At 47.2% G+C, this 12,665-nt stretch overlaps 1 protein-coding gene across 1 annotated transcript in view; it reads right to left on the reverse strand.

Moving 5' to 3' along the window:
- The window catches only part of GALNT15 (polypeptide N-acetylgalactosaminyltransferase 15), a 116,718-nt gene that overhangs the window by 78,840 nt on the left and 25,213 nt on the right, over positions 1–12,665 (reverse strand). The window contains exon 2 of the mRNA XM_010856752.1: positions 4,255–4,388. Coding sequence (XP_010855054.1) covers positions 4,255–4,388 — 134 coding nt within the window. The remainder of the gene's footprint in view (positions 1–4,254; positions 4,389–12,665) is intronic.

Consider the following 12,665-nt stretch of genomic DNA (forward strand, 5'->3'; position numbering starts at 1 on the left):
TTTCCCTACCACTCAGGACACAGGTGAGTTGTTTCAACCTGGATGAAGAAGTCAAGTGTAAACCAGTCTGTTTTTGGTAATGCAAGTCAGTTACCCCTGTACTCGGGAACCACAGACTCATGGTCATGCTGGTCTGTACTGAGTCACCAGGAAGGCATGAGCCTAAAAGACAGCTCTGACCAAAGAGAAACCCAGTCATTCCAGAGGCAGAGTGTTAACCCTTTGTACCCCAGGCTAGAGAGGACTTGCGGTGGCCAGGACCAGCTTCACTGGTTACTGTCAAGAGATGAGTGAAGGGACCCAGAGTCAGGGGCTTCCTCTGACTTGGGATCTGGACTGCTGCAATTCCCTGGGTGTCCTCAGAGGGGCTCAGTAAGATACTCTGCTGTAACAAAATGGATAGAGTCAGGGAGCGGAGGCAGGAGAACTGTGGTCAGGAGCAGCTGCAGCAACTGAAGATGCTGTTCAACACGCTTCCAGGTTTGCAGCTGGGCGAAACACTCCACTCTAACCCGCAGGCAGATAACAGTGTCTTCATTTCAACCTTTTTATTATGGGAATTTTTGAAACATACAGAAGTGGAGAGAACACCAAAGAATCTCCATAGACCATTTGCCCAGTTTCAACAATAATCAACCTAAGGCTACTCTGGTTTCACCTATGTCCCCACCAACTCCCTGCCCCAACCTCTCTTCCAGTATTAAGGCCTCACATTTCATAACTGAAGAAAGCAAGGCTTAAGCACAAATGAGGATGAAGGATTTGGTCAGTTATACTCAGTGGCAAGGAAGGAGAAGGTTCCATTCTTTGGGGGTGGCATACACGTGTGTTTCAGAAAAAGCAAGTAAATAATGCACTGTTATTATATAATTTCGTGTGGAACTTGAAAATATAATACCTATTGTCTTTGTTAGATAAATTACACAAAGAAAGGTTGAACAAAATTTTTCTCAAAGCAAAAATGTGGGATGACATCAAGAACTCTCAGTCCATGAGATCTTTATGTTTATCAGAAGGAAGTCATAGGTTAGAAAAGGTTGAAAAGTACAAGATGAGAATTTATCCAAAGCCCATTTCCTCTTTGACCTCTCAGTATTCATAATTCTAATGCCAGGGAACTGGAAGCCATGGCTATTTTCCTTTATAGCTTCTATCACAGTTCTGTATAATCAGGAGGCTTCAAAAAGTGCTTTGAAGAAGTGGCCTTCCCTACAGTTGTAAGTAAAATATGAACCAGTGGGAGACCTAGAGCAAATTGCCCATAAATATCTGAAATCCCATAAATCCCGTAAAAATGGCATTTCCAAATTGGAAAAATAAGCAAATCTCCAAATTGGAAAATTTTATTGAAAATAACTAAGCTCTGTAGTTTTCAAACTCTTTTCCTGGGATTTTATGGCTGTATGAGAGGTTTGGCAAGTATTGATGTGTCCCAGTCAACCTTGGAAAAATTAACCTTGTATCATTTTGCTTCATATTTGGGTTTTGCTGTAAATTTTCAGTAGATTTTTTAAAAAAGATTTCTGCTGCTAAAAAAAACAGAAACAGCGGCTATAGTCTCCTGCCTGGAAAGGAGCTGGTGGTGCGGAGAGGGGACGTGACTTGCCCAGGTTCACACAATAGGGCAGCGGAGTTGCTGGGACTGAGACCTCCTATCCCAGGACCTGTGGACAGGTGGCATGGCTGCTGGGCTGGCAGCCGCAGAACGTACCCAGTTGTTGTTGTTCAGTAGCTCAGTCGTGTCCAACTCTTTGTGACCTCATAGCAGCACACCAGATTTCCCTGTCCTTCACCAACTCCCTGAGCTTGCTCAAACTCACGTCCATTGAGTCGGTGATGCCATCCAACCATCTCATCCTCTGTCGTCCCCTTCTCCTCCTGCCCTCAATCTTTCCCAGCATCAGGGTCTTTTCCAATGAGTCAGCTCTTAGCATCAGGTGGCCAGAGTATTGGAGTTTCAGCTTCAGCATCAGTCCTTCCAATGAATATTCAGGGCTGATTTCCTTAAGGATTGTCTGATTTGATCTCCTTGCCATTCAAGGGTTTTTCAAGAGTTTTCTCCAACACCACAGTTCAAAAGCATCAGTTCTTTGGCACTCAGCCTACTTTATGGTCCAACTCTTCTGGAAAAGTCAGTTTTCACTCCGATCCCAAAGAAGGGCATTGCCAAAGAATGTTCAAACTACTGGACAATTGCACTCATTTCACATGCTAGCAAGGTCACGCTCAAAATCCTCCAAGCTAGGATTCAATAGTATATGAACCAAGAACTTGCAGATATACAAGCTGGATTTAGAAAAGGCAAGAGGAACCAGAGATCAAATTGCCAACATCCATTGGATCATAGAAAGTACCCAGAGTAAGTGGGAAACCCCTTTCAAATGGAAGCACCACTCACTCAGGTTCTCTCACCCCCTCAACACCATCAGGCTTAAAGAACAACAGAGGAAACTTGCAGGGGATGTTTGGGAAGATTCCTGCAGAGAAAACTATTATTCCAGGACGTGACAACACGATTAGAATGCCGGCTGTGGGACTTTCTCTGATAAGCTATAGAACCCTCGAACCATGACCCTCATAGTGTCCCGATTGCTTAGCTAAGTCCAAGTCAGAAGTTATGCAGAAGGAGGCTGCACATTACCCCCAGAGATGTTTTGTTTAGCTTTGTTGGAATACACACACACACACACACACATTGATAGAGCACATATTACAAACATAAGGCACGAAAGAGGGGACACCACTGCAGACCCTAGTGTTTGGATTTTGTTTGAGAAAGTCATCAACACTTTTAAACTGGGGGGTTAAAAATTCTGAATTCCTAGTGTATCTTCAAAAAAAAAAAAAGATTTGACAATGCTGGGCAACATTGGCAACACGTTCTTGCCACAGTCAGCTGGAAGCTGGGGCTTTAAAGGGAGCGTCTATGCTCTTGTCTCCCTTATTCCTCACTGCTCTCTACTGCCTTGTACCCAGCCTGCTTAACTAGTTCATTTTATTTTTAATTTATCTATTTATTTCAATTGGAGGCTAATTACTTCACAATCTTGTAGTGGGTTTTGCCATACATTGACATGAATCAGCCATGGGTGTACATGTACTAGTTCATTTTGTGTCCTGGGCCCTGTTGTAGCCTGGATTGGTGACCTAATGCTCGGACAAAGATTTTAAAACAATGATTCCCAAATATTAGCACCAGAATTCTCCATGGTGCTGGCCTGAGAGATCCTGATTCCAGTGCACAAATGAGGCTCAGGACTTGCATCTTAAAGCAGCAGCCCAGAGAGTTCTGGTGCAAGTGGCTGTTTTGACCACAGTTTAAGAAAAGCTGCCCTGCAACTGAGGTCCTTAACACTGGCTCTGCGTTTGAATTACCAGAAGGACATTTTACAATGGAATCCGCTTTTACCTTCAAACAACCGCATCAGAGAACACTAGAGGCCAGACCCTGCATAGTTACTAGTTCTTCATTTATTTTTTAAAATTCCAAAAATACAGAAAATTTGAAAGAAGGGCTCATGGGACTCCTTTAAATCTCTTATCTAAATTTGCCAGCTATTAACATCTTGCCACATCCATACTGTCTCTCTTATTACACACGCATTCTCTTTTGGCCAAACCATTCCAAAGCAGTCTGCATACATTGGCGCTTCACCCCTAAATGTTTCAGCATGTCTCCCTTAAGAAAAGGGGCATTCTTCTCCACAACCACACAGCATTACCAGGAGAGGCTAACCACTGCTTCCTTGAGAAGAGACTCAGGTCAAGTACTTCTGGCAGGAGCCCCACATGGTGATTCTGTGTGATGCTCTGCGCCCCCTGTTGTATCTCACTTGGAGGCAGAAGATGCAGAGACTTCAGTGTGCACCTGAAGGGCTCGTTAAAACCTAGATTCCTGCACCCGCCCTTGCAGTCTGGGGGTCTGTGGGGGCCCTGAGCATTTACATTTCTCACAAGTTTCCAGCTGATGCTGGTGCTGCCAGCCCAGGGCCTGAACTTGGAGACCCACTGACCTCATAATAACCATCCAAGTTTTGGCAATAGGCCTCAGTAGTTTAAAATTCCTCCAGGTGATTATAGGCTGCCAGCACTGAGACCCATTGCTAGCCTGGCCCGTCACTCCTCAAATACCTTCCTCCACCAGCAGCATCCGCATCACCCAGGAACTTGGGAGAACTGTGGAATCTCAGGCCCTACCCAGACCTACAAACCCAGCAGCTGCAGGTTCATAAAACCTGCACTGACCACACGCACGGTGAAGGGTGAGCAGCTCTGCTGGAGAGGGAGCCTCTTCCACGCCTCCACTGCCTGCTGGTATCTTGGCACCTGGAGGTCTGTGGGAGCCGGCGATGGCGGGGGGCTGCTGCTTCAAGGACACAGCCTCAAGTCTGGAGGGAGCAGAAGAGAAAAAGAACCTGCCGGCTGCCTCTGGGCCCACTCTCCCACCTCGCCTCAGCCCTGGAAGGTCTTATTTTAAGAAGCTGCCTGCTTCAGTTCTGTCTCTAAATTGAGCCTTGTATTACCTGCTCCTCGTGGCCTTGTTTGACCTCACTGTTTCTAGGTGGGCAGCATTTTGCTGAGCCCTGAAGGTATAAACTAAAGCACACTCCCACCCTCAGGGAGTCTGCGTCCTGGTTTCTTCTTTCTTGACTGGCCGCCTGCCGGGCATTGGAAGGTCCCTGCGCCAGGCTCCCCATGGGGCAGCCTGTTGTACCCACTTTAGGGCTGAGGTGAACAAAGAACTCTGCTAACCTTTCTCTTTCCAGTTTAGATCCTACTTCTAGAGACTAGGGCCTGTGGGGCCATCTATCAGCTATCATCAAATAGTCATTCAACAAATATTGACCCTAGGGGTAGATATAGAGGAGACAGATATGGTTCTGATTACCTACAACATGGAGGAGATGGGGCACTCAGGGAAAAGGAAGTAATACCAGGAAGAATCTGTATGGAGACATGTATGAGGTTTCAGACTGGAGAGAAATCAGTATCCACTAAGGGTCTAAGGAAGGCTTCATGGAGGAGGTGATATTTGGGAAGAGGACAGCTTCATCTTCAGGGTCAGATAATCTCCATGAGGGGCTTGGTTTGCTCTGAGGCCAAGGAGTAGCCTGGATTCAGACCCGGTTTGCTGCCATCCCAGTTTCACACCCCAGGTGCCAAGAAGGAGACAATATATTTGCACATAACATGTTTTACAAGCCTGGGCAATGGGATGTGGATTGTGAAGAGTTCTCACCAACTCCTCCCTGCCTTGGAAATCTGTAAATTGTTTCAGCAGCTGGGAGGAGAAGAACCAGGTGGGAATACGGGGACAGGGGACTGGAAACAGCCCTCAGAAGAATTGATGTGCAGTTTCCACGCTTGGCAGTGAGCAGGCTGTCAGGAGCGGGAGCAGATGGCTGGGCCAGGGAGTCTCCAAGGCACAAGTGAGGCAGGCAGGTCGTTGTCCTGGTGAAGTTAAGTCGGGGGCAGATCAGGAGAAGAGGACAGAGGAAGAATCAAAAGGAGAGTGGGAAAGGGGCCACCTCTCATCTCAGAGCACTGGGCAGGGCAGAGCTTGAGTCAGTTCAGGAGGCTCTGCATTTGCTGAGGGCTGTCGGGGAGGGCTTTGGGGGCACTCAATTTACAGCCTGAGTTGGGACTTTCCTGGTGAATGAGGGGCTGTGGGAATGTGGAGGACAGCAGACGGGCTGCAGGGAGCATGGTGTTCCAGGATGATGAGAATGTGGTGGACTCTGGCCCAGTCCTCATCCCAGACAGGCCTGCGGCTGGGTGGCATGAACGGCCCCATCCCTGCAGCCGTGCCTTCAGCTGTGAGACTGCGCTGCCCTCTGACTCTGACACAGCCACTAGACTGAGACAGAAGAGAAGGCCTGTAGTAAAGAACTCCAAACTCTGCATATTCCAAAAAAGGTTTGGTTCCTGCTTCCTGGGAGGTAACTTTAAGCCCAAGGATAGCCTGCCTGACAAGAGTGTCCTTGTTTACCCGGAGCCAAGCCAGGTAGTGACACTCCTGGGCGATTTATGGTGATGCCTTGGACCACACAGCATCACATGGACCTTCAGAGGGGCTGGTCCACACCTCAGGAAACACAGCAGCAGCCAGCTGTGCCTTCATGACCGGTAAGAACCCTGGACACCAAGGCTCAGGGGAGCTTCTCTTGTTGGCAGTATTCCCCTTGTGTCATCATACATAGATGCTAGGAGACATGAGCACTGTCTGTAGACCACCCCCCCGCCCCCGCAGTGAGAGGACAGCGGGGCCCCAGACCAGCCCTTTGGGCCTTGTTCCATTGCTGATTCAGTGTGTGTCTGTTACTGAGCTCTGTGACCTCTTCTGGCACACGAGAGAGGTGGCCTTCTCTCGTCGACATTCTAGGAATCAGTGAACTAAAATGGACTGGAATGGGCGAATTTAACTCAAATGACCATTATATCTACTACTGTGGGCAGGAATCCCTTAGAAGAAATAGAGTAGCCATCATGGTCAACAAAAGTGTCTGAATTGCAGTACTTGGATGCAATCTCAAAAATGACAGAATGATCTCTGTTCATTTCCAAGGCAAACCATTCAATATCACGGTAATCCAAGCCTATGCCCCAACCAGTAACGCTGAAGAAGCTGAAGATGAACGGTTCTATAAAGACCTACAAGACCCCTTAGAACTAACACCCAAAAAAGATGTCCTTTTCATTATAGGGGACTGGAATGCAAAAGTAGAAAGTCAAGAAACACCTGGAGTAACAGGCAAATTTGGCCTTGGAGTATGGAATGAAGCAGAGCAAAGGCTAATTAGAGTTTTGCCAAGAGAACGCACTGATCATAGCAAACACCCTCTTCCAACACAAGAGAAGACTCTACACATGGACATCACCAGATGGTCAACACCGAAATCAGATTGATTATATCCTTTGCAGCCAAAGATGGAGAAGCTCTATATAGTAAGCAAAAACAAGACCGGAGGCGGACTGTGGCTCAGATCACGAACTCCTTATTGCCAAATTCAGACTTAAATTGAAGAAAGTAGGGAAAACCACTAGACCGCTCAGGTATGACCTAAATCAAATCCCTTATGACTACACAGTGGAAGTGAGAAGTAGATTTAAGGGCCTAGATCTGATAGATAGAGTGCCTGATGAACTATGGAATGAGGTTCATGACATTGTACAGGAGACAGGGATCAAGACCATCCCCACGGGAAAGAAATGCTAAAAAAGCAGAATGGCTGTCTGGGGAGGCCTTACAAATAGCTGTGAAAAGAAGATAAGCAAAAAGCAAAGGAGAAAAGGAAAGATACGAGCATCTGAATGCAGAGTTCCAAAGAATGGCAAGGAGAAATAAGAAAGCCCCCCTCAGCAATCAATGCAAAGAAAGAGGAAAACAACAGAATGGGAAAGACTAGAGATCTCTTCAAGAAAATTAGAGATACCAAGGGAACACTTTGTGCAAAGTTTTGGTACTGGTTCACATTCCTATCAGCATTTTAGGATAGTTCTAGCTGCTCCATATCTTCACCTACACTTGATGTTATAAGTCTGGGATCTTGCATCTTGATTGGAGGTTCTCAAGGGCAGAGACGACAGAGGATGAGATGGTTGGATGGCATCACCAACTCTATGGTCATGGGTTTGAGTAAGCTCCATGGATGGGTGATGGACAGGGAGGCCTGGCGTGCTGCCGTCCATGGGGTCACCAAGAGTCAGACACAACTGAGCGACTGAACTGAACTGAACTGAAGGGCAGAGAAAGCTGTCAGAGCTTGTTCACTGGTCCCTTGGCAGGGATCACTCTGTCAAGGTTATTAAGCAGTTCTGATGGGCACCATTCCCCAGGGCACCATTTTTGTGTTTAATTCTTCTGCCGTCCCAACAATTCTCTGAGCTCCTTAATATCCTTTTATAAATTCCATGCTGACTTACCCTAACTTGAGTCAGTAACCAAAGAACCCAAATGATGCATTTGTCAAAGCTCCTGAAGACTAGACTGGGCCCCTGGACTCCCCTGACCTGGGCAGCAAGATACAACATCATGGACCACATACTCTAGCCACTGACATACTTCTTATCTCCAAGCCAGCCAATAGTCCCGCTTCTTTACCTGTTCAGGGTACCCTGCTCTGCCCAGAATTCACTCTCAATGCCTGTCCACTTGGAAACAATTATAGGAGTAAAGTTAAACATCATCTTCTCTGGGAAACCCTCTCTGACCACCTCTTACAGTTGTTCCCTACTCCACTGAAGAGAATTCTAGTCACAGTCTGTGCAGAGCTGTCCCCTTATTAATTCATATATTCCAGTCCTAACCCCCCAGCACCTCACAATATGACTGAATTTGGGGACAGGGCCTTTAAAAAGGTGGTTATGGTTAAATTCCCAGGTGGCTCAGTGGTAAAGAATCAGCCTGCCAATGCAGGAGATCAATCTCCAGGACAGAGATTGATCCCCTGGGGGAGGAAATGGCAACCCACTCCAGTATTCTCGATGGGAAAATCCCAAGGGCCAGGGAGCCTGGATGGCTACAGTCCATGGAGTCACAAAGAGTCAGACACGACTGAGAGACCACCGCCACTACCATCACGTGGTTACATGTGGTCGTATGGACAGACCCTGACCCAGCCTGACAGGTGACTTTATAAGAAGAGAGACCTAACACCCCCTAGTTAAGCACACACCCAGATAGAAGACTTTCAGGAGGACACAGCAAGAAGGAGCTGTCTGCAAGCCAAGGAGAGAGGCCTAAGTGGAGACTGGCCCTGAAAACACCTCTCGGAACTTCATTAAGTTCTTCAGTTTGGGGCTGTCACCATTTCTCAGCCATGTGGGCCATCAGGGACTTCAGCCCCTGACTTGGGTTTATAGGAAACACAGCCTTCCCTGGGCTCTGCTGTCTGCAGCATCAGGGCTGTTCCTGAGAAGACGCGGGCTAGTGGCTCTCAAACTCTGGTGTGCGTCAAAGTCACCTGGCAGGCCGATGAAAGCACAGATGGCCGGGCCACCCCCATGGTTCCTCACTCAATAGGTCTGGGGCGGGGCCTGGGAGTTCACATTTCTAACAAGTCACCGATGGAGCCTGATGCTGCCAGTCCAGACTTTAACCCAGGCAAAGGGAGGCAGACGTTCCAGGGAAGGATGGCAGGAACGACTCAAAGAACGTTGAAGGAGACTCAGGCAGAATGAGATAAAAGGTGATAGGCATGGATGTCTTGGCCAAAGAGGGCTCAGCATGTGCTGGGCAAAGCTGGTCAGTGGTTTCAGAAGCCTCCAGGTGAGGGAGGGAGACAGATGCAAATGAAGTGCCGGGACCATCCTACAGGCGGAGCTCAGGCTCGTCGGGGCGAGGAATGCCCACAAATGGCAGAGAGGGTCCTTGGTTCACTCTCAGAACTGTGAACGTTCCGGGATCACACAGTTTATACACCAGATACTAAGCTGGACTTCCCTGGTGGCTCAGACAGTAAAGTGCCTGCCTACAATGCGGGAGACCTGGGTTCGATCCCTGGGTTGGGGAGATCCCCTGGAGAAGGAAATGGCAACCCACTCCAGTACTCTTGCCTGGAAAATCCCATGGACTGAGGAGCCTGGTAGGCTACAGTCCATGAGGTCTCAAAGAGTCGGACACGACTGAGCGACTTCACTTTCTTTTTCTTTCTACTAAGCTGGAGGCAGCAGCGATCATGGAAGGAGTCGCCTCTGAGTCCTGGTTTGGTTGTTAGCAACTGTCTATGGGGTCGCGCAGAGTCAGACACGACTGAACCGACTTAGCAACAGCAGCAACTGTGTCTTGGCCATTCAACCGCCCCTTTCCAGCCTTTGTTATTTGATTTTCAACAACCCCTCAAGGTTGCTGCAAGGATCAAGTGAGATTTGGACAGAGCAGCACTTCATAAATTATGAAATTCTGCAGAAGCCCCGTGGATGCAGGGGTAGCCGGCAAGAGCAGGGCTGGTCCTTGCCACAGGCAGGCACACTCCAGAGTGGGAGGCCCTGTGTCCAAACCGACAAATTGCAGCAGGACTCTGCTTCTCTCCCTCTCCTTTGCTGCCGTGTAGCCTAAATAGCATCCTTACCCTCCCAGAACAATCAATAGCTCCCTAGTTCTTGTCCTCTAAGCCAACTCTTTTTAGAGCAGCCAGAGGAATTGTTTAAAAATCCAATCAGATCACATCCTCACAGACTTAAAATGTTCCAATAATGTCTGCCTCTTGTCGTGATATCAAACTTAACTTCTCCCCATAACCTACAAGACTGTGTGATCCAGGAGTAGCCCTGGCTCATGCCTCCCAAAGACCCCAGCCTCTGTTCCTTCCTGGAACGCAGCGAACACCTCCCTGCCTCAGGGTCTTCGCTTGTCCTCGGTCCTCGGCCAGCAAGGTTCTTTCCCTCCACCCTGTCTCTCTGAGCCCGCTCAGCCTTCCGATTTCAGCAACACCACTGAAATGCCAATTAGATCACCGCATTCCTGGCTCTCATAACACCCTGTTCCTTCATTTCACAACTCTTTGTAATGCACATTTTTTTCATCTGTTTCTTGTGTGTCTTCCTGACCAGACTGACAGACTCTGAAAGCTGGGATTATGTCTGTTTCATTCATTTCTCGTGTCCAGTCAGGGTGTTTAGGGTGAAAGCAACAGAAATCAGTGCGGCTAATCTAAGGAAAGTGAGATTTGTTGGAAGGACGTCTGGAATCAATAGGCTAGAGAACAGGGCTTGGAAACGAGTAGGAACAAGACAGTCTCAAACAGTGGGAAGTTAAGGTGGCAGGAAATGTTCCAGTAAAAACAGCCTGATTGGGGTGTGAGATCCCTGAGTGCCAATTTGTTTTCAGTACTTTTAATCTGTTTTGATTTAAAATCCAGAGCAAGAACATTTAATTGGCCTGGCTTGGATCACAGGCTCACTCTTGGCTTGGGGAGAGAGAGAAGAACCATCAAACTGGATCCAAAAGAAAGAGGCCATCTCCAATCCTAAAAAAAAAAAAAAAAAAAATTTGTTTGGTTCACTCTTCTCAAGGTGAGAAAGCATGCTGGCAAGCTTCAAAAGAAGAAATATCTGCTCAGCCATCATATCAATCCACAGGGTAGCTGCCCAATAACATACTTGTTCAATGAATGAATGAAAGCTTGCTTCTGGGCAAAGTTCAGTGCTTAGTCACTGACTTAAGAGGTTTTTAATGTCAGTCTTGGTGTTTTGGAGTAGAAATCCCTAGGTACACTTAATAGAACTTGGAGCCTTGCATCCTGAATGGAATCAGTAAGTAACTGGGGACACCTTCAGCCAGAGACAGTTATTCCTGAGATACCCAGCCAAAATATTCCTGAGATCCCGGTAGAATTTTTTATGGTTTTCAAAATATTTATTTGGCTGAGTCGGGTCTTTGTTGCATCGTGTAGGATCTTTTGGTTCAGAGCACGAGCTCTCTAGTTGTGACCCACATGCTTACTTGCTCTGCAGCTTGTGGGATAATAGCTCCATGAGCAGGGATCACACCTGTGTCCCCTGCATTTCAAGGCTGATTCTTAACCGCTTACCACCAGGGAAGCCCCACCTAGTAGTATTTTTCATGACCTCAGAAGATGGTGATTGTCTCTCTAGGTAGCTTTCTTTGTCATTAGGAAAATTTCAGTTCAGTTCAGTTCAGTCGCTCAGTCGTGTCCGACTCTTTGCAATTCCATGAATTGCAGCACGCCGGGCCTCCTTGTCCATCACCAACTCCCAGACTTCACCTAAACTCGTGTGTATTGAGTCGATGATGCCATCCAGCCATCTCATCCTCTGTCATCCCCTTCTCCTGCTCACTATCCCTCCCAGCATCAGGGTCTTTTCCAATGAGTCAACTCTTCGTATGAGGTGGCCAAAGTACTGGAGTTTCAGCTTCAGCATCAGTCCTTCCAATGAACACCCAGAACTGATCTCCTTTAGAATGGACTGGTTGGATCTCCTTGCAGTCCAACAGACTCTCAATTCTTCAGTGCTCAGCTTTCTTCACAATCCAACTCTCACATCCATACATGACCACTGGAAAAACCATAGCCTTGACTAGACGAACCTTTGTTGGCAAAGCAATATCTCTGCTTTTGAATATGTCTAGGTTGGTCATAACTTTCCTTCCAAGGAGTAAGCGTCTTTTAATTTCATGGCTGCAGTCACCATCTGCAGTGATTTTGGAGCCCAAAAAAATAAAGTCTGACACTGTTTCCACTGTTTCCCCATCTATTTCCCATGAAGTGACAGGACCGGATGCCATGATCTTCATTTTCTGAATGTTGAGCTTTAAGCCAACTTTTTCACTCTCCACTTTCAAGAGGCTTTTTATTTCCTCTTCACTTTCTGCCATAAGGGTGGTGTCATCTGCATATCTGAGGTTATTGATATTTCTCCTGGCAATCTTGATTCCAGCTTATGCTTCTTCCAGCCCAGCGTTTCTCATGATGTATTCTACATATAAGTTAAGTAAGCAGGGTGACAATATACAGCCTTGATGTCCTCCTTTTCCTATTTGGAACCAGTCTGTTGTTCCATGTCCAGTTCTAATTGTTGCTTCCTGACCTGCATATAGGTTTCTCAAGAGGCAGGTCAGATGGTCTGGTATTCCTATCTCTTTCAGAATTTTCAGAGTTTATTGTGATCCACACAGTCAAAGGCTTTGGCATAGTCAATAAAGC

Source organism: Bison bison, unplaced genomic scaffold (assembly GCF_000754665.1).
Source record: "Bison bison bison isolate TAMUID 2011002044 unplaced genomic scaffold, Bison_UMD1.0 scf7180017864374, whole genome shotgun sequence".
NCBI classification, from domain to species: Eukaryota; Metazoa; Chordata; class Mammalia; order Artiodactyla; family Bovidae; genus Bison; species Bison bison.